This window comes from Coregonus lavaretus (genome assembly GCF_964263955.1).
Source record: "Coregonus lavaretus genome assembly, chromosome: 22".
Taxonomy (NCBI): domain Eukaryota; kingdom Metazoa; phylum Chordata; class Actinopteri; order Salmoniformes; family Salmonidae; genus Coregonus; species Coregonus lavaretus.
In genome coordinates this window covers 10,277,051-10,304,248 of record NC_140009.1, presented here as the reverse complement: position 1 = coordinate 10,304,248, position 27,198 = coordinate 10,277,051, and the positions used below count along the sequence as shown (strand labels likewise).

Genomic DNA, 27,198 nt, shown 5'->3' with positions numbered 1-27,198 from the left:
TCCTGTTTTTGAACAGTAGATAAGTGTCACGCCCTGACCTGGAGAGACTGTTATTATTTGGGTAGTTTGGTCAGGGTGTGAAAATCTATGTTTTGTAGTTCTATGTTTGGCCGGGTGTGATTCCCAATCAGAGGCAGCTGTCGCTCGTTGTCTCTAATTGGGGATCATACTTAGGCAGCCAGTTTGCCTGCCTGGGTTGTGGGATCTTGTTTGTGTTTCGGTGTGTTTGGCTTGTTTGTTGTATAGCCTTCCGACGTCACGTTACCTTTTGTTGTTTTGTCAGTGTTTATTGTTTTAATAAACATGTATGCATTCCACGCTGCGCCTTGGTCTAATCCGTCTCTCAACGATCGTGACAATAAGATACGATTTTGTGGAAATCATGTTGAAGTTTTCTCTTGTAGATTATGTGTTATATGTGTTTGTACAGAGGGCGGGAATAGTCACAGTTAAGACTATGTCACGCCCTGGCTCTAGGGACTCTTTTAAGTTGAGCCAGGGTGTGTAGAGTTTATGTTTTGTGCTCATTGTGTCTAGTCTAGTTTTTGTATATCTATGTTGGCCAGAGTGGTTCTCAATCAGAGGCAACGAGTATCAGCTGTTGCTGGTTGTCTCTGATTGGGAACCATATTTAGTCAGGTGGTTTTCCCACAGTGTTTGTGGGATCTTGTTCCTGTGTAGGTTTGTGTTTTGCACCTTTGGACGTCACGTATCGATTTTGTTATTTTGTTAGTGTAATCATTAAATAAAAAAAGCATGTTCGCAAATAACGCTGCGCATTGGTCCTCTGTTCCCGACGATCGTGACAGAAGATCCCACCATAACTGGACCAAGCAGCGTGAAGAGTAGGGAGGTTGGACGTTGGAGCAGTGGAGTAAGAGTCTCGACTGGGCCAAGCCAAGTGAAGAGCAGAGAGGTTGGACTCTGAAGCAGTGGAGTGAGTGTCTGGCTAGAGACATGGAGGCCTGGTCCAAGAGGAGAGCCGGCCAGAAAATTTTTAGGGTGGGGCTCACGCCGTGGACGACGGGGCAGCAGGAGGCTGCGATAGAGCGGTCCAGCGGGTTGGCAGAGGAGGCCGCCAGGTTACGGGGGCCACTGGTATTAAAGGGGAAGGAAAGTGTAGAGGCACGGCGAGAGGTACTGGGGTGTGTTACCAGTCCGGTCCGGCCCGTTCCTGATCCCCGCGTAGGGCCAGTGGTGTGTGTCCCCAGTACGGTCCGGCTTGTTCCTGTCCCTCGCACCAAGCCTATGGTGCGCGTCGCCAGCCCGGCCCGGCCTGTTCCTGCTCCCCGCACCAAGCCAATGGTGCGCGTCGCCAGCCCGGCCCGGCCCGTTCCTGCTCCCCGCACCAAACCTGTGGTGCGCATCGCCAGCCCGGTCCGGCCTGTTCCTGCTCCCCGCACCAAGCTAGTGGTGCGCGTCGCCAGCCCGGCCCGGCCTGTTCCTGCTCCCCGCACCAAGCCAATGGTGCGCGTCGCCAGCCTGGTCCGGCCTGTTCCTGCTCCCCGCACCAAACCTGTGGTGCGCATCGCCAGCCCGTGCCCGTTTCACCGGTGCCTGGTCAGGTACCGGTCAGCTGCACCACACCGGAGCCTGAGCAATCCGCTCCACCGAAGTCCAGTCCAGCTCCAGCCAGTGGGGCTAGACCAGACCAGGGGCACTACGGGGGGGTTAGTAGAGGGTGGTGGTCAAGCCCGGAGCCGGAACCGCCTCCGAGGAGGAATGCCCACCCAGCCCTCCCCTGTTCGGTGATGTTTAGGCGCGGTCGCAGTCCGCGCCTTTAGGGGGGGGGGTACTGTCACGCCCTGGCTCTAGGGACTCTTTTAAGTTGAGCCAGGGTGTGTAGAGTTTATGTTTTGTGCTCGTTGTGTCTAGTCTAGTTTTTGTATATCTATGTTGGCCAGAGTGGTTCTCAATCAGAGGCAACGAGTATCAGCTGTTGCTGGTTGTCTCTGATTGGGAACCATATTTAGTCAGGTGGTTTTCCCACAGTGTTTGTGGGATCTTGTTCCTGTGTAGGTTTGTGTTTTGCACCTTTGGACGTCACGTATCGATTTTGTTCGTGTAATCATTAAATAAAAAAAGCATGTTCGCAAATAACGCTGCGCATTGGTCCTCTGTTCCCGACGATCGTGACAGACTATTGACAAACCATTATTTATTAATGTCCAATGTCCACGCTCAACATACACCCAATAAGTCCTTTACTATGGTCACATGTGCCCTGACCTCATCCTTTATAAACAGTGCCTCAGAGCTAACCAACTCCACAGACGCTTGCAGGTCCAGATGAAGACAATGACGAAGATGACGTTGCTTCCTCTCCAGCTGATTGTGATCGTCTGTCTGTCTTATGGACAGACAGATGATTCTGCCAATAAGCAATCCATCAACAGCGGTGACCCTTCCTCTACCCTTTTCTCTGACCTGTCTGCCGAGGTGGCGAAACTGAGGAGGGAGGTTGAGGACCTGAGAAAGTCACACAACTGTAAGTCTCTTCAGATTTGTATATATTTTACAAATATCCGCTAACTTTAGCCGCTCACACTTTATTTGGATAGTCCGGATTTTTCATCTGTAGATGCTCTACAGATGGTCATACTATCAACAAATCTGTTGATAAGCAACTGCTTGCTAAGGATACGGTTAGGGTTAGGGTTAGCAGATAGTTACTGATAGTCTGTAGATAGTTCTGTAAATCATGGACTATCCAAATAAAGTGTTATCCTTTTGCCACTGTTAGTTCCAAATTAATGCGAGTGATAGGGGCAATTTTTAAAATGTCAAATCAACTGAAATCAACTCCATTATTTGTTTTGTTATACTCAGCTGTAGGCGTAGCCTTTTCAGCTGCACTGAGACCTCCTATCGTGGACACGGAGGGCTACGGCCAAACCGGGCCCTTCCAGGCAGACACCAACCTGGTCCACACTCACGTCATCACCAACGTCGGTAACGCCTACAGCCCCAGGACAGGTCAGCCTTACATACTGTATGCCTCATTGAAATATTATTGCGATTTACATAGACAAATCTCACTGTATCCAAATCTTAACATATAATTCTTTCTTTGTCTGGCTGAAACAGTCCCAGGTAACATATTGGCTTTATAAGCACTACATATAAATGGGTCACAAATCATCTATAACCGTATTTCATGCTCTATAAAGGATTAATAAATGTGAACAAATAAATTGATGGTTATGTAACAGAGTTATGCCACATTATGAATCTTTATAGAGCATGATATATGGTTATAGATTTGTGAGGCATCTATGTAGTGCTTATGAAGCCTATATGAAGGCTTTATGAAGCCTTCATAAGATACACTTCAAATAAAGCGGGACCACTTTAGGGTAGGCTAACTTGTCGTTATAAATTGTTATAAATGCTTTATAAATGAGACATTTGTATGAATGGTAATGCTCATACATGCTTATTAATGTTTACAAATAATGAAGTTATTGTAATGATGAACTGTGTTACCTACTTGTTAATAGTTTAAATAAAAAACTAGTTGAATAATGCTTATTAATTACAATGGTACTCAAGTGGCATGCAGTAGGTTTTGATGCCATTTCCGAGTGGTGAAAAAGAATAATAGCCAGTGTATTTCCTCTGATACAGGTGTTCACTATTCTCTTAGAAAAAAAGGTGCTTTGGCTGTCCCCCTTTCCACGGAGGGTTCTACATGGAACCCAAAAGGGTTATTTTATGGGGGCAGCCGAAGAACCCTTTTGGAACCCTTTTTTCTAAGAGTGCACTTGTTTTTCCTTGTCCACCCATACAGGAGCATTCACAGCCCCAGTAAATGGAGTCTACTACTTCACCTTCACATCCTATACCTGGAAAAATGAGGCCAACATCGGGGTGGCCCTTTACAAGAACAATGAGCAGGTGGCGCTGGTCTATGAGTTTCAGGACAAGGGAGACAATGAAGACTTTGCGTCCAACGGAGCCACTCTGCAGCTGGCTGTAGGAGACGAGGTTTACATGGTCCTACCTTCTGGTTTCCAGGTGACCGGTAATGCTTTCAAAAACCTCAGCACCTTCAGTGGCTTTCTGATCTTCCACGTGTAAGGAGGAAGGAGGGTTCGGAAGGGTGCACCCCTTAACTTCCACACATTATATTCTCTTTTGCTGTTATTTACATGTGTGTGAGGCAATAAAAGCAATATTAAAAGCAGTAATCGTTTCTTTAGTGAATTTATGGTTTGCAGCAATTACTCCTTTTGATCATGTTATCAATTTAGATTAATTTAATTTAGATTAGATTAAACCGGGATATGGCATCAGGTGATTTAAATATATTTTTAGTAAATCAGATTAAGATTAGGAACCCGGATCCACCTAAAGCCCTCGTGACACTAATGATCTCCAAATATCATGGACTATACTTTTATTAGTATTCTTGAAACAGTTACAGACAAATATTGCACATAAAATTATATTTTATAACAACAACTTTACATTGTACAAAAAAATTGAAAGTTGCTGTCATTGGGGTGAGACTCGTGGGTTCTTGCTGACAGAGGACAGGGCTGTATCAGCTTCAGAGCCCACTGGTTCTGATGCCCAGGGGTTCCGACCACACAGCAGGAAAGGAACAGCACAGTCCCGGAACTGGAGAGAGAGATACACTGATACACAACACACTCAGAGGAACAACATGGACTACAGTAGCTAGATAATGCTAATTATTAAACAGTGCATAAAAAAATGCATATTTCATCTTTCAAATTCTGATTCTATGATGTATCTCTTATTCTCTATAGAGCACGCAATTGTACCTATGCTTACGAATATGAAGACGACAGGATCGTGTGTTTGTAATTATGTGTGTCTGTGCATGTTATACACAACTCTTAGCCTAGTGCTTAAGAGCGTTGGGCCAGTAACTGAGAGGTTGCTGGTTTGAATCCCCAAGGTGGAAAAAAATCTGTTTTCCCTTGAGCAAGGCAATTAAACAACAACTGCTCCCTGGGCGCTGACACATTTCAGTTGAATGCATTCAGTTGTGCAACTGACTAGGTATCCCCTTTCCTTGTGTACTGTATGTATGGACACTACCGTTCAAAAGTTTGGGGTCACTTTGAAATGTCCTTGTTTTTGAAAGAAAAGCATTTTTTTTGTCCATTAAAATAACATCAAATTGATCAGAAATACAGTGTAGACATTGTTAATGTTGTAAATGGCTATTGTAGCTGGAAACGGCTGATTTTTAATGGAATATCTACATAGGCGTACAGAGGCCCATTATCAGCAACCATCAGTCCTGTGTTCCAATGGCATGTTGTGTTTGCTAATCCAAGTGTATCATTTTAAAAGGCTAATTGATAATTAGAAAACCCTTTTGCAATTATGTTAGCACAGCTGAAAACTGTTGTGCTGATTAAAGAAGCAATAAAACTGGCCTTCTTGAGACTAGTTGAGTATCTGGAGCATCAGCAATTGTGGGTTCGATTACAGAATCAAAATGTCCAGAAACAAATAACTTTCTTCTGAAACTCGTCAGTCTATTCTTGTTCTGAGAAATGAAGGCTATTCCATGCGAGAAATTGCCAAGAAACTGAAGATCTCGTACAATGCTGTGTACTACTCCCTTCACAGAACAGCGCAAACTGGCTCTAACCAGAATAGAAAGAGGAGTGGGAGGCCCCGGTGCACAACTGAGCAAGAGGCCTAATACATTAGAGTGTCTAGTTTGAGAAACAGATGCCTCACAAGAGGCGACCCCTGGGATGCTGACCTTCTAGGCAGAGTTGCAAAGAAAAAGCCATATCTCAGACTGGCCAATAAAAATAAAAGATTAAGATGGGCAAAAGAACACAGACACTGGACAGAGAAAGATTGGAAAAAAGTGTTCTGGATAGACAAATCGAAGTTTGAGGTGTTCGGATCACAAAGAAGAACATTTGTGAGACGCAGACCAAATGAAAAGATGCTGGAGGAGTGCCTGATGCCATCTGTCAAGCATGGTGGAGGCAATGTGATGGTCTGGGGGTGCTTTGGTGGTGGTAAAGTGGGAGATTTGTACAGGGTAAAAGGGATCTTGAAGAAGGAAGGCTATCACTCCATTTTGCAACGCCATGCCATACCCTGTGGATGGCGCTTGATTGGAGCCAATTTCCTCCTACAACAGGACAATGACCCAAAGCACAGCTCCAAACTATGCAATAACTATTTAGGGAAGAAGCAGTCAGCTGGTATTCTGTCTATAATCGACTGGCCAGCACAGTCACCGGATCTCAACCCTATTGAGCTGTTGTGGGAGCAGCTTGACCGTATGGTACGTAAGAAGTGCCCATCAAGCCAATCCAACTTGTGGGAGGTGCTTCAGGAAGCATGGGGTGAAATCTCTTCAGATTACCTCAACAAATTGACAACTAGAATGCCAAAGGTCTGCAAGGCTGAAATTGCTGCAAATGGAGGATTATTTGACGAAAGCTAAGTTTGAAGGACACAATTATTATTTCAATTACAAATCATTATTTCTAACCTTGTCAATGACTACATTTCCTATTCATTTTGCTATATTTCCTATTCAAACTCATTTAATGTATGTTTTCATGGAAAACAAGGACATTTCTAGGTGACCCCAAACTTTTGAACGGTAGTGTATGTGTTGTCCCTCACCTGTCTGTTCATGAACACGTATATGATGGGGTTGTAGACAGTGCTGCTCTTGGCCAGGTACATGGGCACGGTGGCAATGAGCGGGTTGATGTGGAGGCTGGGGTCAAGGATCACGGAGAGGGCGAAGGCCGCGTAGGGCAACCAGCTGAGCAGGAAGGCCATCACCATGACTACCACCATACGCACGACCTGCATCTCCACACGGGTGGTGCTGCCGCCCTCCAACACCTTCAGCTTGGACACCTGGGACACACACACACATGGGTACACACACACACACAAACCCACACACACAGACAAATGTATAAACACACACACACAAACACACCCACACACACACACATCCCGTGCCCACCTGGCGTAGTGTGAAGAGGATGCGAGCGTAGGAGACCATGATGATGGAGAAAGGTATGGCGAAGCAGAGCAGGAAGTAGAGGATGATGTAAGACATGTTTCCTGGTTCCCTGCTGTACCAGTTTGGGGCGCAGGAGGTCCTAACCCCCTCCAGCTCAAAGCTGCCCCAGCCAAACAGAGGCGGGGTGTTCCATACAAACGACCATACCCAGGACAGGACCACCCCTCCCACTGCGTGCCTGTGTTACAGTAGAAATACATTACAGTTAACTTCATCACACATTTATCCTTACTTCTATGCAACTGCTATCTTCTCCCTCTGTTTATGCACAGTTACCAGAGTTAAATGGAATACTGTTGAACTCTACTTGACCTGGTCTGGAACATGACCGCCCCCATTGGTCGACACACCACCACATAACGGTCCACAGCTATCACGGCCACTGAACACAGACCTGCAATACCTGGGAAGGACAAAATCAAACACATACACTACATGTACATGCAATAACCCAGCAAACACATCCATTCAATTGACATCAATAGGCCTAGTGGATTTGACAAAAATAACTCTCCCTGTATAGCCAGACACTTCCATTTACTACCTCTAAACTGTTGTATTGAATTTAATTGAATTTATTTGGGTGAAAACATATACAACTAGACGTACAATGTATTCCCAGAGAATAGGATTTACAAGTATTTATTAAAACATGTGTTTCCAAAGTGGTCCTCGGTGGTAACTCACCAAAGAAAGAGTAACTCACCAAAGAAAGAGTAAATCACCAAAGAAAGAGTAACTCACCAAAGAAAGAGTAACTCACCAAAGAAAGAGTAACTCACCAAAGAAAGAGTAACTCACCAAAGAAAGAGTAACTCACCAAAGAAAGAGTAAATCACCAAAGAAAGAGTAAATCACCAAAGAAAGAGTAACTCATCAAAGAAAGAGTAAATCACCAAAGAAAGAGTAACTCACCAAAGAAAGAGTAACTCACCAAAGAAAGAGTAACTCACCAAAGAAAGAGTAACTCACCAAAGAAAGAATAAATCACCAAAGAAAGAGTAACTCACCAAAGAAAGTGTAACTCACCAAAGAAAGAGTAACTCACCAAAGAAAGCCACAGCAAAACCCTCCAGCACGCAGCCCAGCCGCCCCATGCTGAAGTAGCCCATAGCGTTGGTGACCATAGTGGGCAGTCCCCCGAACAGAGCACAGCCCAGATCTGCCACTGCCAGGTTGACTAGGGCGTAGTTCAGAGGCTGGCGCAGCCTCCGGTGTCTCACCGTCACCACGATGACCAGGACGTTCATACAGACCCCGGGCACTGAGAACGCACCAATGATCACAGCCAGGACTGTGTAGCCCGTCCTGGAGAGCAGCGCGTCATTGACCGAGCCCAGGGAGGAGGAGATGTTTCCATGGAGATCGGGGAGAAGCTGTCGGTGGTCCATTCTGTTCTGTTTGGGGCAGTGGAGTCGAGTGGTGAGGACTACCTACCTGGCCAGACACCTGTGTTATAAATATCTAAGAAACACACCGGAAGGGCATAGAGTTGGCTCTTAGCCCAATGGTATTCCTATAGCAAATCAATTAAAGCACAAAAGGAGTCCAATAGCAGATCTATAGTAGATCAAGCAGTCCAATAGCAGATCTATAGTAGATCAAGCAGTCCGATAGCAGATCTATAGTAGATCAAGCAGTCCAATAGAGGCCCTATATCAGTGTAGTATGGCAGCCTGGTAATGGCTCTATGGACTCAGAGACTCAGAAGCTGGACCGCTCTGTCCTTATAAAGCTACTCAGCAGAGAGAGGCTGTGGATGAAGAGATGAGACCAACTAAATCCCTAGATCCGGATTGAGGGGTCAATCATTCAGAGGGGCTAATTCCTTGAGGGATCTCTGTTTGCACTTTCTTTGATTCTGAGGGGCTAATTTCCTAAGGAATCTCTGATTGCACTTTCCTTGATTGCTTTGCTGCATAATCCACTGCTAACTAGAGGAGTGGGAGAGGGTCCGTTGTTCCCAAGGACCACCTGTCAGTCAAACTGGCTTTGTGTAACACTGTCTTTATGTGACATAAGTGGAACTTTCGATAACAATGGGACACTGGGATTGACTAGATATGCTTATGTCCCTTCATGGGTGAGTGGGGTTTTATCAAGGGTTTTATGATTTCACAGTAACTGAACCAATGATAGATTATAGAAATGTCCTAATGTAAACATGTGGTATCCAGAAAGAGGCAAAAGGGTTCTAGGAATTGAGTGTGTTTGTGTGTGCGTGTGCGTGTGCGTTGGTGTGTGTGTGTGTGCGTGTGCGTGTGTATGTGTGTGTGTGTGTGCACAGTATATGTCTACAGCTGACCTTAACCCCATATTCCTAACAGACGGAAGCAGCTCCAGATCATTTAACATGTTTATTGATATTGGATGAAAATGTGTTGCACTCTACAGACTTAGATTAAAGGTGTTGTTGCGAACAAGCTAGCTAACTGCGGCACGGTCCAAGGACACAACACTATACGCTAAATGCCATTCAGGCAGCCCAAGGTTATTGGGATACATACTGCCAGTGTTAAAAGAAACAGACAAACTCTAAATGTGCTAAAAAGAAAACCAACCTAGAACAGATGACATTTTCATTCTATAATAGTAATAGGTGAGTCAGACAATGATACTCTCCTCTACATCACATTGTGTCCTCCCTCTGTGAGAATCTTAATGAAGGACATCAGTGAGTGTTACTGACTCATTTACACCATGTTAGTCACTGATTCAGACACCTTACCTGGTAACACCCCCAGAGGTGGGATAGTACAGAATAATGGAAAGACTCTCTCAGTGAAAGTGTGTGTGAATGTGTGTAGATGTGTGTTATTGACAGGGTCAGAGAATGACAGCTTTCCTCCTTCCCAGTCTAGCTGCACTCTGATCCTCTTGGTGTTCTGTCTCACTCTGAGGGGAGTGAATTGCTTATTTGGATCATGTGTTTTTATCTGTTGTGTCTAAAAAACACTATTTGTTCCCCCTTTAAGTCTGTGAACATTACTGTATTTACACATGAGATATTGTTTTTCAGCAGGAAAATAAAACAAATAGCTGCAGTGTGTCTTTAAAATAAATTACAGCCGTTTTCTTTACAACATCAAATACGTTTCAGTGTGTTTATCAAAAAGGAGATGGTACATTTACAGATGTGAAGTTTTAATAGGATTTCCAATAAGTAATGTTCACATATAGAACACAAAACATACAACACATAGCATCATATACAGTCATGTACAGTGGCTTGCGAAAGTATTCACCCCCCTTGGCATTCACCCCCCTTGGCAATTACATCTGCAAGTCTCTTGGGGTATGTCTCTATAAGCTTGGCACATCTAGGCACTGGGATTTTTGCCCATTCTTCAAGGTAAAACTGCTCCAGCTCCTTCAAGTTGGATGGGTTCCTCTGGTGTACAACAATCTTCAAGTAGTTGTCCATTCAATGAGTTGGTCTGATGTGTGTACTGTGATGTCATCGGCCTCCCCCCTTTGCTTGAGGAACAATAGAGGAGCAATAGAGGACAAAATAGGAAAGCCCCCCCACTTTTTCTGTATTGGAGAGTCATAGTGATGTCATGGTCTACACTATATAATACCTTATTATACCCCTTAAATACTTACTGTCCTGAGCTATTTCCTGCATCTTCTCCCACACTCTGAACTGTAGGTTGCCCAGGTGCTTTGCTACATCTATCAGCGCTCCTGAAACCCTCTCTGGATCTGGCAGTGTCCACTGGGTTCTGGAAGAACATTCCGGAGTCTGTGCTGCTGTGGGGTTGGGTACAGAACCCCAGAGAAGAGAGAGACATAATAAAGTCCCCTTACCTTTTCACTGTATCCTTGTAGTTCTGTAGGGAAACAAAATAACACATTAATAGATGTATTGATCATAGAAAATCAATCTAAAACATATGAATGTACTAATACAATGTTTATTTCATAATTGAAAGGGCAGTTGATTTATCAGAGGTAGATTAGTCCTTACCTGCAGGAATGAGATGTCCTCAGCTCCCAGCTCTTCCTCTATGGTTCTGATTGTGTCTGAAAGTGATGATATCTCTCTGCTCAACTCCTCAATCTTCTTCTTCATCATCTGACTTCTGCTCCTCTTCCTCCTTCAGTGCATCTATCCTGGCTCTCTCTTCCTCATGTAGAAACTAATGAAGATTCTCAAACCCCATCTTAATCAGTCTCTCTGTGTGCTGGGCCTGGCTCTGGAGACAGCAGAGAGGAATGTCAAAGATATCATCAATAATTGATCATCCATAATTCCACAGGGTTATGGTAAATGTGTAAAGTATCATTCCATCTCAGCTTCACTCTGTATTCTTACCTTGATGTGGTTGGCTGTTTGATCACAGGTCAGTTTAACTTCTCTAAAGACCTCCAGCTTCCCCTGTAAGGGCTTCAATTAAGTCTTGAGTTCCTTCTGGAATGAATCAACTTATAAAGATATACTGTGTGTAAAAGGAGTGGATTGGCACACAGATCTTTATTCAAATGTGACTGTATGCACATAAAAAAAAAAAAATTAGGTGGGTGCTAATATTCTTCCTATTTCACACATAGACAAGTGTGTTTTTTGCATATACCAACTCTAACTGAGACACCCTATGAGAGTGGGGCCAGGGTCTGCCACTATCAATAGCTAGGCTACCTGCCACCCACATACTGTAGGTCAACTAGTGTTAAACACATCTCCTACCTTATGATCCTGTGCAGCTTCATCTATTGGGCAGCAGTCATGGCTTTTATGCATTTTTGAAGTTTGACACACAAAACAGATGGGCTGTTTATCCTCCTTACAGAAGAGCTTGAGTTTCTCACTGTGCTGACTGCAGAGCACCTCAGACCCTGCTGAAGCTCTCTGACTTCTATCCTGTAAGAAGGCGTCACACAGGTTCATTAAAACCAGGTTACGGGGGGGAATTCCATTGATGATTTTTTCCTGCAGACTGGACATTCCCGAGATGTCTTCTGTTTCCAGTATTCCTCCAGACAGGCTTTACAGAAGCTGTGGCTACAGAACAGGACCACTGGATTCTTGAAGATATCACAGCATACAGGACAGGAGAAATCATCCTCTGAGAGAGAAGCTTTAGATGCCATTTCTCACTACTTATCTCTCTGTTATGACTTTTGAACTGAAGGTTTACTTTTGAAATGTTGTCTGAACTTCTAAATCTATGTTTTGATGCCGGTGTTCCTTAGTCTTCAATTATTGTTTTGATTCTTGATTGTTTACAAAGATTATTGGTCCTACCACAAGACATTTAGCTGAATGCTGAATAGCTGCATGTTACAGTGCTGTTCTGTTGTGAGCTTTGCTCCTTCCTGTCAAGCAGGAGTAGGGCGGAGCTCTCAGCAGAAGTTGTCATTTATATCAGCTTGAGTCTGTGCAGGACATATCCACTAGATGTCAGTGTTTACTTAAATATAACTGGATTTTAACGCTTCAAAATGCTAGGCGTATGAAACTTACCAAAGAAACTGATCAACTTTTTCTCCTCATCTGACTTGACTTGACTGTTAGCTGAATTCTGACTATCTATGTCTCTGGTCAGTTCAACTCCATGGACAGCAACTGTATGGAAGTGCGAAGCAGTCAACTTCAGCATCTGAAACTCCTACATTGGACTAGCTTCTACATTCAGTCTGCCAAGAGCAAGATGGTGACTCCAACCCAACAAACCAACTCCCCAAACAAGCTCCCGGGATTCTCTGTGTGTGTCTATATTTGTATGTGTGTTTGTGTGTGTGTGTGCGTGTGTGTGTGTGTTTGTGTGTGTGTGTGTGTGTGTGTGTTTGTGTGTGTGTGTGCGCGTGCATGTGTGTGTGTGTTTGTGTGTGTGTGTGTGTGTGTGTGTGTGTGTGTGTGTGTGTGTAGACAGTATATGTGTGCAGCTGATCTTAATTTAACCCCATAATCCTAACACTGATGGAAGAAGCTCCAGATAATTTAACATTTTTATTGGATGAAAATTTGTTGCACTCTACAGACATATGTTACATGTGTTGGTGTTCACAAACTAGTTAACTGAATCTTGCTCCAAGGCCACAACACTATACGGCAAATATTTTTCAGGTAGCCCAAGTTGATTGGGATACATGCCAGTGTTAACATAACCAGAGACAAAATCAAAATGTGGTAAAAAGAAAACCCAAAAACGAACAGGTGACATTTCTATTCTATAATAGTGATGACTACCATAGTTTGACCAATCTCAGTTAACCCAGAACTAAAATATTGGATAATTTGGTCAGATGTTAGAGATTATTGTCTGACAGGTGAAAGTGTGAGATAAATAGTATTAATATCGATTATTGCATAGTAACAGTGATTATTGTAGTAATAATAGTGATTATTGTAGTAATAATAGTGATTATTGTAGTAATAATAATAATAATTGTAATAATAATAATATAATAATATGCCATTTAGCAAACACTTTTATCCAAAGCAACTTACAGTCATGTGTGCATACATTTTTACGTATGGGTGGTCCTGGGGATCGAACCCACTACCCTGGCGTTACAAGCACCATGCTCTACCAATTGAGCTACAGAGGACAATATTAACAGTGATGAATGTAATATAGTACCATAATAGTGGTGATTATCTGACAGGTGAAAGTGTTACAGCAGGAACGTTCTTAAAGGAGGAAGGTCCTCTATACTACATCACAGTGTGTCCTCCCTCTGTCAGAATCTTATTGAAGGACATCAGTGAGTGTTACTGACTCATTTACATCACATTAGTCCCTGATTTAGACAGAGACAGTATCCACTGATACAGAGACGTTACCTGGTAACACCCTCAGAGGGAGGGGAGAAAAGCCAGTGCAGATGAATGGAAAGACTCTCTCAGTGAAAGTGTGTGTGAATGTGTGTAGATGTGTGTTATTGACAGGGTCAGAGAATGACAGCTTTCCTCCTTCCCAGTCTAGCTGCACTCTGATCCTCTGGGGGTTCCGTCTCACTGTGAGGTGAGTGAGTGGCTGCTTTGGTAAATGTGTTTTATAATCCCCACCACCAAACAACACACCCCAGGATCCATGCCAATATCCACAGTATCCCTTCCTCTGGACAGACTCTGTGATCACACCCAGGTCCCAGACTTTATTCTTCCTAACATCAATGTCCCAGCTGTGTGTTCCTGAGTTAAAACCCTTAGAGCCCAGGACCATTATATGGCCATCAAACCTCTCTGGGTTGTCTGGAAGCTGCTGTTCCTCATCACTGTATCTCACACTGGTCAGATCATCAGACAGGATGAGATGTGGGTGGGCAGTGTTGGGGTCCAGAGTTACTGGAGCTGGATGGAGAGAAATCAAAAACACTAGATTAATTCAAATCAAGGGGGAATACATTCCTCTATATGATATATGATGTGTTTGTGTTTTGTGTTCTATATTTTCACATTACTTATTGGAAGATCTTCTGAAAACGTGCAAAGCAAATGTACATTATGAAGGTAATTCTAAATAGCATTCACTGTCTATGTTTTCAGTTTTTGAGAGTTATAGTGGTGTTCCAATATACACAGTGCACAAAACATTAAGAACACCTTCCTAATATTTTTTGGCAATCAGAACAGCCTCAAATCGTCATGGCATGGACTCTAGAAAGTGTCGGATGCGTTCCACAGGGATGCTAGCCCATCTTGACTCCAATGCTTCCCACAGTTCTTTCAAGTTGGCTGGATGTCCTTTGGGTGGTGGCTCATGGGAAACTGTTAAGCGTGAAATCCCCATCCGCGTTGCAGCAGTTCTTGACAAAGACTGGTGCGCCTGGCACCGACTACTATACCCCGTTCAAAGGCAATTAAATATTTTGTCTTGCCTATTCACCCTCTGAATGGCACACATACACAATCCATGTCTCAACTGTCTCAAGGATTAAAAATACTTCTTAAATCTGTCTCCTCCCATTTATCTACACTGATTGAAATGGATTTAACAAGTGACATCAATAAGGGATCATAGCTTTCACCTGGATTCACCTGGTCAGTCTATATCATTGAAAGAGCAGGTGTTCTTAGTGTTTTGTACACTTAGTGTTTAATACCCATTATATCTAAAAGACCTACTCACTGTAGGGAACTCCTCCCTGCATCTTCTCCCAGACTCTGAACTGCAGGTTGCCCAGGTGCTTTTCCACGTCTATCAGCGCTCCTGAAACCCTCTCTGGATCTGGCAGTGTGCACTGGGCTCTGGAAAAACATTCAGGAGTCAGTGCTGCTGTAGCCTTACATTTATGACTTTTAGTTTGGCGTAATGTATTGAGGCACTGTTATTGTCACTAAGAACCGATGTGGATGTGGTGGAGGAGTCAGGCGCAGGACACAGAGGTTACGTCCAACAGACTTTAATAGTCCAACGTAAATGAGAAAACCCGACCTCGACTAAAACCAAGAGGCGAGGGAAAATTACGCAACACGCGTAAACACTAAACACAAAACAAAACAGAGTGCAAACACGTAGCTCCGACAAAGTGGCAGTCATAACAACACACAATCAGTCTAGTGCAAAACAAGGAACTTATAAGACAAGTAATCAACACACAAATGGACACAGGTGTAACAGACAGACAAAAGCAATCAAATAACGAAACATAGAGCGGTGGCAGCTAGTACTCCGGGGACGGCGAACGCCGAAGCCTGCCCGAACCAGGAGGAGGAGCAGTCTCGGCAGAATCCGTGACAGTTATTTTGTACCATGGGGACTTTTATTTTGAAAGCAATAGTATTCCCAGGGTCACCTGCTCATGTCGGGAGAGGGTGGAAGAAAAAAAAGACCAGAGTGAATCTTCATGACTGAGTAATAGTTTTCAGTTATAACCCTTGTTTGATTTTTTTCTGCTGAACACACAAGTCCTCCGGTGGAGATAGTGTTAATTACCTACAACAAGAAATAAGGGTTACAGACTGGTGGAATTGGACTGTGCCCTTGTTGTGTTCTAGACACAGTGCCCCACTCAGATGCAATGCTGTTACTTTAACTACCCTGTGCATCCCCGCCCTGTCCCAGATGAACATTATGAGCTTCAGTCAGTGTCCTCCACCTACGTATGTGACGTGGTGAGGTAGGACCCAGGAGCAGAGAAGAGAACCAGATGAGGAACCAGTGGTTTAGAATAAACGTAAATACTTGACTGGGAAAAAGTTCAACAGTAGGTACAAATTAAAACTTGTGAAAATAACAAACACTATGACTCGATAACTCACTCAGGAGACAAACACACATGGCAAATGAATCAAACTTCTGCAAAGGGTAACAGAAAACACACCTCTCTAAAACAAAATCATAATTAGGAACTGAAAACAGTGTCATTATAGTCTCTAGGGCGGTCTCTGCTGCCCTCTGGTGACAGTTGGAACCATGACAACATAGGGCTACTTGAACCTGACCTTAGCAACATCCCAGACCTGTGTGTGGCATGTACTGTGTCCTCAGTCAAGAAAGGTGTCCCATTCATCCGTGTATCTAACACCACCATTAATGACTGTCATATCCCAAGGGACACCTTGCTAGGAGAGTTTAATTCTCTTGTCAGTCAGGGAGGTGAGGAATAGATTGTAGTCGAGACCACCTTGAACAATGTGCAGGCACAACCACAGGCTCTCCCAAAACTTCATCTCCAGCTCTCACCAGTGGACAGTGAGTAGCTCCAGCAGCTGGAGAACTGGACACACAGATCTCATCAAACACAATATCAACACAGGAGAGTCCCCGCCCATCCGTCAGCGTGCATATAGGACTGAGCCTAGGTGAGGAAAGAGCTGGACAGGCAAGTTGAAAAGTTGTTAGTTCACAACCTTATTGAGGAGAGCAGATTTTGCTTTGATTTCTGGAAGTTGAATGCAGTGACAGTGCGAGATGCATATCCCCTGCCACGGACATCAGATGCTTTGGACAGCTTATCAGGTGCATGCTGGATCAGTACAATGGACTTAACTAGTGGTTCCTGGCAGGTTGAACTAGCTGAGGAAGACAGAGAGAAAAGTGCCTTCATGACTGGCAAAGTGGTGCCGATGGGCCTCACAAATGCTCCTCCCACTTTTCAGAGATTAGTGGAGCTTGTACTCCGTAGCCTACATTGGAAAGTGTGCCTCATCTACCTTGATGATGATGTTGCTTTTCAACACGACCTTCATGGAACACCTACAGACTCTCAAAGAATTGTTCATGCAGTCCCAAAAGGCTGTCTTGAAGCTCAATCCAAGCGTCATCTTGCTTGCACCCAAGCCACGTTCCTTGGACATGTCATATCCAAGGATGGCCTGTAGCCCAACTCGAAGAACCTGGACAAGGTCAGGGACTGGCCCACACTCAGAGCGACTACTGAAGTGCGAGCCTTTACAGGCTTGTGCTCCTACTACAGAAGGTGTGTTAAGAAATGTTGATTCTGTTGTGGCTCCATTGAATGCTCTGACAAAGAAAGGAATTAGATTCCACTGGAGCTCCGAGTGTGAGGAAGCAGTTCACACACAAAAAAATGCTCTCACTAACCCTCCCATTGTGGCACACCCAGTGTTCACAGAGCCGTTCCTACTTTACACTGACGCATCAAAGGCTGCCGTAGGGCAGTGCTTGCACATCGCCAAGACAACTGGGAGTGTATCATAGCATAAACCAGTCATACCCTCTCATCATCAGAAAGAAAGTGGGCCACCTATGACCATGAATTATGGGCTGTTGTATGGGCTGTCAGAAATGTTAAGCATTTCCTGTCCAGCAGTTCATTCACAGTTATAACAGACCACAAGCCTTTTGTCTGCCTCAAGAAATGTCCAGGGGATAGTAACCCCACAGGAAGGAGAGGAAGTTGGATCTTGGAATTGGATGTCTATGACTATGTTATGGTACACAGGGAAGGAAAACAACATGCAAACGCAGACGCCATGTCACGGAGACCTGAACACACAGAAATCAGCAAAGAGGTACAGTGTTTAATCACCCACCTTAGCCCTGTGTCTGCGCCTCCTTCTCTACCTCCTCGTCCTCCCCTATTCCTACGTTTGAGGCCCTACACAACGCTGCACACCTTGCTCCTATTTCAGACACTTCTGAGACACTAGCCATCAGTGGCGTGTATTCATGGATGCCAAGGGAAGCCAGGCTTCCCAAAACAATTGACCAATATTTTTTTATATATATTTTTTTATGTATCTTTCGTCTCTCTGTGTTTCATAATTTTCCTTCAATTTGCAAGAGGCTGAATGTATCTCACAGGCGAAAGCATCTGAGCAAGCGAAACAGTGCCCCTCTGTCTCTCTACGTGTAGGCCATCTATCTGATGCTGTCTGGTCCAAACGAGAATGCAATGGCAAGCATTTCAGCCAGGTAGCCGAGGACAACAAAAAATAAAAGCGTGTACTGTATGACAGAGTGATAGACCGTTTCGTCAACATGAAAGAGAGTAGGATGGTATTAGCATTTCTCTACAAGTAGGGTGAGTCAACAACTTCTTCTACTTGCACAAACACGCACGCACACACACGCACACAGAAATCAGAACCATGGACAGCCACCTTATATTTAGCTTACGTTGATTGGACTAAATAGTTTTTGTTACTAAGCAAATGGTGCTGTAATAATAATAATAATAATAATAATAATAATAATAATAATAATAATATGCCATTTAGCAGACGCTTTTATCCAAAGCGACTTACAGTCATGCGTGCATACATTTTTACATAATAGTGGAGGGAGCTCCTGTTTTCTTTGTGACTTGCGGTAACTCTCTGTGGCTCTAAATCTAAATAGTTGTTTAGTGTTCCGAATATGTCGGAAACATTAACTTGCTTGACCATGCTGTAGGTCATGTCTGTTACATGCAATATGCTTTGTGGACTTCACTGGACGGAGGTTGCTATCCGGTTTTGTGATAAAACAAGGGTGTGGTTGAATTTATTCTGCCACTGTGTCTTCTTATTGTCTCGGCCTTTAGGCCTATATATCACGGTCGCAAGGCATATGAATTAACTGAATTTATTGAGCAAATAACGCAATTATCACAACACAGAGGTTGTAATATGTGTTATGGCCATATTAAAACCTATGTGTTGTGATAATTGCGTTGTTTGCTCTATAACCTGTTAGTTCATATGCATTGACACAGTGATATATAGTCCCAAAGGCCGAGAAAATAAGAAGACACAGTTACAGAATAAATTCAACCACACCTTGGTTTCATCATAAAACCAGAGAGCAACATCTGTTCATTGAAGTCCACAAAACTTGGATGTAACAAACAGTTACATGACCTACAGCATGATCAAAGTTATCGCAATTCTCAAAGAAAATAGGCGCTGCCTCCACTATTTCAGCACCATTTTAACTTCAACATTTCAACATCATCTAATGCTTAGTATAATACGATGACAACTAAATGATACCAAAAACTATTTAGTCCAATCAACCTAAGCTAAATATGATGGGTCGGTCCATGCTACTGATTTCTGTGTGTGTGTGTGCGTGTGCGTGCAAGTAGAATAAAACCTGTTGACTCACCCTACTTGTAGAGAAACACCAATGCCATCCTCCTCTTTCATGTTGCCTGAACAGTCTATGACTCTGTCATACAGTACACGCTTTTAGTTTTTGTTGTCATAGGCTACCTGTCTAAAATGCTTGCTCGCTAGCCTAACTTCCATTCATCGGCAAGGATGCGCCAGGCCAGCTAGTTAACATTAGCCAGCCAACTACATCTAGCTACATGTTGAACTTCCATCCTGTCAGCCAGGAACACAAAGTATGGATTTATGGTTGGATCAGAAACGCTGTTATAATCATTGGCCAGTACAGAGATTTAAGTTCAAGTCCCTATTTCTTTCCAAGGCTAATTTAGGAAAGGGACAATTTGAGCTAGCTAGCTAGCCACCGGAGGACAACTACACAACGAGATGCAACAAGTCAAGTTTTCTGTCTGTGACGTTTGGCTTCTAATGTGATTTGATTGGTTTGAAGCCAAATCCAAACTGGCTTCATTTGACACTTTTTTTTGGTGTGCCAGGACCATTCACAGTTGAGCTCACTCAGTTTAGCTCAACGCTGATTGGCTATTTATCGTTTTATTTTTATCAAGGGAGGCCAAATTCTCCCTGGCTTCCCTTGCATTCAATGCTACGGGCAGCAACAATGTCATACTCTTTTTGACAAGTCAGGATAGATGGGCTATACATACAGAGACAGAGGGGTACTGTTTCGTTTGCTTGGATGCTTTCTCCGGTGAGATACATTCAGCCTCTTGCGAATTGAAGGACATTTATGAAACACAGAGAGACGAAATATACATTATTTTGTATGGTTTTTCTTGGTCATTTTTGGTGGGAAGCCTGGCTTCCCTTGGCATCCATGAATACATGCCACTGCTTCCAGAGGCACTCATCCCAAAAGCAACTGACTCTCCTTCATGGAAATGTGTTCAGTGGACATTTAGGTGCTGAGCGTACTTTGCTGAGAGCTCGTAAACTGTGTTATTGGCCCTACATTCACAAAAATGGTGTCAGACCTCGTAAAACAATTATGCAAAGTACTGTGCATTGAAAAAACACGCACATCGCCATATCATGCTCAGTGCGTTGGCATGGTAGAGAGGCAGAACCGGACCCTGAAGGACCAGCTTACAAAGTACATCAGTCAGTACGGTGGGGAATGGGACAAATATATCCCTCAGGTGGAGCTGTACTTCAATTCAAGTGTGCACTTGAGTACAGGCTTCACCCCTTACTTTCAAGCTCATGGCAGAGAGCCTCGTCTGCCAGTGGATGTCCTGTTTAACGGTAACTCATCTCTCGCACAAACAGCCCCCTCAACACCCACTGCTTATGCCCAGGACCTGACCACACGACTCACACACGACCCCAAGGAGGCGGACCAGCAGTCTACAATGGCAAAACTGCAACAGAAACATCATCATGATCGAAAGGTGTTTTTTTGCCCATACAAGGAATGGGACCTGGTTTTCTTGGATGACTCAGCCCAGCGCATGAACAAACTTGCACAAAGATGGAAGCGTCCATACAAGGTGATGAAGAGGTCACATCAGGCCAGTAAGACATAGACCCACTCCCACCTCATTGTCCGGGACTCTGCCTTACCGCCCACCAGCCCGGGCGCCAGACTCTATCCCATTCCGTGTGCTAGTCCATGCCCCGGCCATTGCCGCTGGGGATCAGGAAATACCTCTAATACCTCCACCTGCCCAGGGTTACCCTAACCCCAGACATGATGCTGAACCAAACGGGCCACCTCCTGTAGTACAGGCCCCTGCCACAACAAGGTGTGGCCGAACAGTCAAAAGCCTTCCAAGTTAAAGGACTTTGTTACTTAGAATGATTAGCCTCAGCCCTCCTACAGTTGTTTTCTGTCAGGTTGACAGGGTGTTCTCAAGTTGTCATTGAAATGGGGACGTTTCCTTTTGTAGGGGGACACAACTGTAGCCTTACTTTTGCTATGATTTGTATTTTGGCATAATGTATTGAGGCACTGTTATTTTGTACCCTGGGGACTTTTATTTTGAAAGCAATAATATTCCCAAGGGCACCTGCTCATGTCAGGAGAGGGTGGAAGCAAAAAAAGAGGCAGAGTGAATCTTCATCACTGATTGGCTGCATCTCCTGGTCCAGGAGACATTAAACCACAAGTAATAGTTTTCAGTTGTTTTTTGGTGGTGGAGATAGTGTTAAATACCTACAACATGAATTAAGGGTTACACTAGTGTGGGGTTGGGTACAGAACCCCAGAGAAGAGAGAGACGTAATAAAGTCCCCTTACCTTTTCACTGTATCCTTGTAGTTCTGTAGGGAAACAAAATAACACATTAAAAGATGTATTGATCATAGAAAATCAATCTAAAACATATGAATATATTGCTACAATATTTATTTCATAATAGATAGGGCAGTTGATTCATCAGAGGTAGATTAGTCCTTACCTGCAGGAATGAGATGTCCTCAGCTCCCAGCTCTTCCTCTATGGTTCTGATTGTGTCTGAAAGTGATGATATCTCTCTGCTCAACTCCTCAATCTTCTTCTTCATCATCTGACTCTTCTGCTCCTCTTCCTCCTTCAGTGCAACTATCCTGGCTCTCTCTTCCGCATATAGAAACTGATGAAGCTTCTTATACCCCATCTTAATCAGCCTCTCTGTGTGCTGGGCCTGGCTCTGGATACAGCAGAGAGGAATGTCAAATATATCATCAATAATTGATCATCCATAATTCCACAGAGTTATGGTAAATCTTTACAATATAATTATATCTCAGCTTCACTCTGTATTCTTACCTTGATGTGCTCTGCTGTTTGATCACAGGTCAGTTTAACTTCTCTAAAGACCTTCAGTTTCTCCTGTAAGGGCTCCAGTGCAATCTTGAGTTTCTCCTGGAATGAAACAACATTATAAACAGATGCTGTGTGTAAAAGGAGTGGATTGGCACACAGATCTTTATTCACATTTCACAATATGTGCAGTACATGCTGTAAGCCAAGTAGTGTTAAATACATCTCCTACCTTATGATCCTGTGCAGCTTCATCTATTGGGCAGAAGTCATGGCTTTTATGCATTTTTGAAGTTTGACACACAAAACAGATGGGCTGTTTATCCTCCAGACAGAAAAGCTTGAGTTTCTCACTGTGCTGACTGCAGAGCACCTCATACCCTGCTGAAGCTCTCTGACTTCTATCCTGTAAGAAGGCCTCACACAGGTTCATTAAAACCAGGTTACAGGGGGGGAATTCCATTGATGATTTCTTTCTGCAGACTGGACATTCCCGAGATGTCTTCTGTTTCCAGTATTCCTCCAGACAGGCTTTACAGAAGCTGTGGCTACAGAACAGGACCACTGGATTCTTGAAGATGTCACGACATACAGCACAGGAGAAATCATCCTCTGAGAGAAAAGCTTTAGATGCCATTTCTCACTGCTTATCTCTCTGTTATGGCTTTTGAACAGAAAGTTTAGTTTCACTTTTGAAAACTCTCTTGATGAAGGTTTACTTTTGAAAACTGAATTTAGAAATCTATGTTTTCCTGCTGGTGTTCCAACTGTTGTTTAGATTCTTGATTGTTTTAAAAGATTATTGGTCCCCCTATAAGACATAAATCAGTTTAGCTGAATGCTGAATAGCTGAATGTTACAGCGCTGTTCTGTTGTGAGCTTTGCTCCTTCCTGCTAAACAAGTAAGTCAGGGGTGGAGCTCTCTGCTTAGTTGTAATTTATATCAGCTTGAATCTGTGCAGGACACTTCCACTAGATGTCAGTGTTTGGTTAAATATAACTGTCTTTTAAAGGTCCAATGCAGCTGTTTTTATCTCAATATCAAATAATTTCTGTGTAACAATTTCAAAAAGAATCAAATATAGCTTGTTAGCAAAGAGCAATTTTTCATGCAATAATTTTGCTATGACTGTCTGGGAGTGGTCTGAGTGGGAAGGGGAAAAATGAAAACAAGCTGTTATTGGCAAAGAGGATTGGTACTCTATTTGTAATTGGTCTTATTGTCACCAGGCAGGCCAAAACTCCATCCCACTAAAACAGGCTGACATTTCAGGCGGTCTTTTCAAGCAGCTCTTACACTAAAAGGGCATTATCATAATGTCCACAATTTCGCAGTATTATTCTAACCACATAGCGTAGAAACATATATAAAACACAGGAAATTCATATTTTTGACTGCACTGGGCCTTTAATGCTGCAAAACCCTAAGTGTATCTATGGCTCTGGAAAATTCAAAACCATGGACAGCAACTGTATGGAAGTGCAAAGCAGTCAACTTCAGCATCTGAAACTCCTACATTGGACTAGCTTTTACATTCAGTCTGCCAAGAGCAAGATGGTGCCTCCACCCCAACAAACTCCACCCCAGATAATATTGATAATATTTTGACTAATTCTTTGAATAATGTGGATAAAACAGGTACACTTTATACTGACATTTCTGACCACTTTCCAATATTCCACTTCTTGAGGGCAGCTGGAAATGAACAGGTGGGAATGGAGAATATTTAACAAAAGTATTATGAGCATTTTAAGATGTTGAGTGATGATATTTCATGGGAAATATTTCTAATCATCCCAATGTGGAGTCTGGTTACCAGACTTTTCTCAAATCCTTCAATTCTGTATTAATCTTTCAATCCTCAATTTAAAAAAAGTAAACTTGGAAAATAATCAATCAACTGTTGAATAAGAAAAAGGCTTCTACATCTCAATTTATTGTTGGAAATAAGACCTATAGCGATCCTGATGTTATCTCATGTGAATTTAATAACTTTTTTTGTGAATGTGGGTTCCTCTCTGTCAAAGAAAATCTGAGAAATGTATGGAAATCCCTTGGATTATATGAAGGGACATTTCCCTTCTCTGCTTCAGTTTGATCCACCTGATGTAATGGAGGTGATGGAGGTAATTGGTAACTTAAATCTATCAGCAGCTGGTAATTTTGAGGTGCCTCTTTGGTGAAATCAGTGTCTTCCTTGATTATTGAGCCTCTAACTGGTATTGTTCCAAAATATTTGAAAATTGCCAAAGTTATCCCCATCTCTAAATCTAGGGATACAAGATATTTAACAAATTATCACCCAATATCTGTACTATCATGTTTTTCTAAAATACTAGAGAAACTGGTGTATAAAATAATTTGTAAACATTTTTTTCTATATGAGCACCAATATTCCACAGATATGACTGTTTTACAACATGTGGATAAAATCTTTACAGCCCTGAACAACGAATATGCTCTTGGCATTTTTCTACATTTATCAAAAGCTTTTGACACGGTTGATAATGAAATATTACTTATTAAATTGCAATATTATGGTTTTCATGATTATACATATAAATGGCTATATGATTCTCTTAATGATAGAGAACTATTTCTATGTGCAAATGGCTGTGCATCTACCAGGGCCAAGATATTATTGTGGTGTTCCACATTGTTCGATCCTTGGACCGTTGTTATTTCTAATATATATTAATGACCATGCCTCTGTGTCTTCTACCATACTTCCAATTCATTTTGCTGATGATACCAACTTGATTTTATCACACAAGAATTTCGATTCACTAATCAATCAAGCTAATTCAGGCATGGCCAAATCTGAATAGTTCCAGACAAGCAAATTTTATTTAAATGTTAAAAAACCCAACTACAGTGTATTCACTTGTAAGAATGAGAAATATTGTAAAAAATAAAATAGAATCTCAATTGTTGGGATTTAAAAGGACCAGGTTTCATCAAATCAAAAAATCTAATACATTTGTATTTGTCACATGCGCCGATTACAACTGGTGTAGACTTTACCGTTAAATGTTTGCTTACGAGCCCGACCCAATGATGCAGAGTAATAACGCAAGAGGAAAAAAATTAAATACACAAGAATGGAGCTACAGTTGAAGTCGGAAGTTCACATACACCTTAGCCAAATACATTTAAACTTAAAATGTCCTGTCTTAGGTCAGTTAGGATCACCACTTTATTTTAAGAATGTGAAATGTCAGAATAATATAATAATATTTCTTTCATCACATTCCCAGTGGGTCAGAAGTGTACATACTGTCACGCTCTGACTTATGGGACTCTTATATGTTGAGTCAGGGTGTGAATATTCTATGTTGTGTTTTCTATGTTTCAGTCTAGGCGTTGTATATCTATGTTTGGCCGGGTGTGATTCCCAATCAGGGACAGCTGTCGCTCGTTGTCTCTGATTGGGGATCATACTTAGGCAGCCTGTTGGCATGCATTAGTTGTGGGATCTTGTTCCGTGAGTAGGCTTGTATTGTGTTTAGCCTTAGGACTTCACGTTTCGTTGGTTTGTTGTTTTGTTTAGTGTGTTTATCGTTGTAATAAACATGTACGCATTTCACGCTGCGCCTTGGTCTGACCCGTCCTTAAACGAACGTGACACATACACTCAATTAGTATTTGGTAGCATTGCCTTTAAATTGTTTAACTTGGGTCAAACGTTTCGGGTAGCCTTCCACAAGCTTCCCACAATAAGTTGGGTGCATTTTGGCCCATTCCTCCTGACAGACCTGGTGTAACTGAGTCAGGTTTGTAGGCCTCCTTGCTCGCATACGCTTTCTCAGCTCTGCCCACAAATGTTCTATAGGGTTGAGGTCAGGGCTTTGTGATAGCCACTCCAATACCTTGACTTTATTGTCCTTAAGCCATTTTGCCACAACTTTGGAAGTATGCTTGGGGTCATTGTTCATTTGGAAGACCCATTTGCGACCAAGCTTTAACTTCCTGACTGATGTCTTGTGATGTTGCTTCAATATATCCACATAATTTTCCTTCCTCATGATACCATCTATTTTGTGAAGTGCACCAGTCCCTCCTGCAGCAAAGCACCCCCACAGCATGATGCTGCCACCCCCGTGCTTCACAGTTGGGATGGTGTTCTTCAGGTTGCAAGCTACCCCCCTTTTCCTCCAAACATAACGATGGTCATTATGGGCAAACAGTTCTATTTTTGTTTCATCAGACCAGAGGACATTTCTCCAAAAAGTACGATCTTCGTCCCCATGTGCAGTTGCAAACCGTAGTCTGGCTTTTTTATGGCGGTTTTGGAGAAGTGGCTTCTTCCTTGCTGCGCAGCCTTTCAGGTTATGTCGATATAGGACCTGTTTTACTGTGGATATCGATACTTTTGTACCTGTTTCCTCCAGCATCTTCACAAGGTCCTTTGCTGTTGTTCTGGGATTGATTTGCACTTTTCGCACCAAAGTACGTTCATCTCTAGGAGACAGAACGCGTCTCCTTCTTGAGTGGTATGACGGCTGCGTGGTCCCATGGTGTTTTCTTATTTTTGTATTTATTATAATGTTTAAAAAAAAAAAAAAATGGGGGGGGGTAGATCAGCTTGATATTGCAGATAGATTGTAACTTCCATCAATGTAATTGTCTGCATCACTTCCAATCCCCCATGTTTTTTATATATATATTCCCCTTTATTACTTTCCAACCCCGCCGCCCTTTCCCTACTTGGGGTAAACTAGTGAACAACAATGCTTAGGCCTCTACTTCCAGCTAATACTTACTATCTACATTTTATCTGCACAGTCAATTTTACAATAATTATATTTTGTTCATTTTTTTCTCCTGAACGTCTTCTACTCTCAACCTCTCCGATCATTTTCATGATGTCCATC

General features: G+C 42.9%; 4 protein-coding genes and 1 pseudogene across 5 annotated transcripts; 1 reads left to right on the top strand and 4 right to left on the bottom strand.

The window, feature by feature from the left end:
• Positions 1-2,259: 2,259 nt before the first annotated feature.
• Positions 2,260-4,186, top strand: LOC311150272 (complement C1q-like protein 4). The gene is made up of 3 exons (XM_084187657.1): positions 2,260-2,488; positions 2,830-2,976; positions 3,791-4,186. Exons 1-3 carry the CDS (start codon positions 2,290-2,292, stop codon positions 4,078-4,080), a joined length of 636 nt encoding a protein of 211 aa, XP_084043783.1. The 5' UTR covers positions 2,260-2,289; the 3' UTR covers positions 4,081-4,186.
• A 311-nt stretch (positions 4,187-4,497) lies between these two features.
• LOC311149502 (parapinopsin-like) lies at positions 4,498-7,389 on the bottom strand (the record flags this gene model as incomplete). The annotated part of the gene is made up of 4 exons (XM_084186688.1): positions 4,498-4,623; positions 6,637-6,879; positions 6,992-7,229; positions 7,364-7,389. 4 exons carry the CDS (start codon positions 7,387-7,389, stop codon positions 4,498-4,500), a joined length of 633 nt encoding a protein of 210 aa, XP_084042814.1.
• On the bottom strand, positions 7,196-9,598 carry LOC311150277 (parapinopsin-like). Its single transcript, XM_084187663.1, has one exon. It carries the CDS (start codon positions 8,440-8,442, stop codon positions 8,077-8,079), a length of 366 nt encoding a protein of 121 aa, XP_084043789.1. The 5' UTR covers positions 8,443-9,598; the 3' UTR covers positions 7,196-8,076.
• A 54-nt stretch (positions 9,599-9,652) lies between these two features.
• LOC311149501 (E3 ubiquitin-protein ligase TRIM35-like) lies at positions 9,653-12,145 on the bottom strand (annotated as a pseudogene). The gene is made up of 6 exons: positions 11,742-12,145; positions 11,370-11,465; positions 11,022-11,250; positions 10,862-10,884; positions 10,668-10,776; positions 9,653-9,996 (listed from the first exon to the last, which is right to left on the bottom strand). The product of its transcript is annotated as an E3 ubiquitin-protein ligase TRIM35-like (transcript).
• Positions 12,146-13,007: 862 nt separating this feature from the next.
• LOC311150261 (E3 ubiquitin-protein ligase TRIM35-like) lies at positions 13,008-23,199 on the bottom strand. Its single transcript, XM_084187646.1, has 6 exons — positions 22,556-23,199; positions 22,330-22,425; positions 21,980-22,210; positions 21,820-21,842; positions 15,130-15,248; positions 13,008-14,351 (listed from the first exon to the last, which is right to left on the bottom strand). Exons 1-6 carry the CDS (start codon positions 22,958-22,960, stop codon positions 13,804-13,806), a joined length of 1,422 nt encoding a protein of 473 aa, XP_084043772.1. The 5' UTR covers positions 22,961-23,199; the 3' UTR covers positions 13,008-13,803.
• Positions 23,200-27,198: the final 3,999 nt, after the last annotated feature.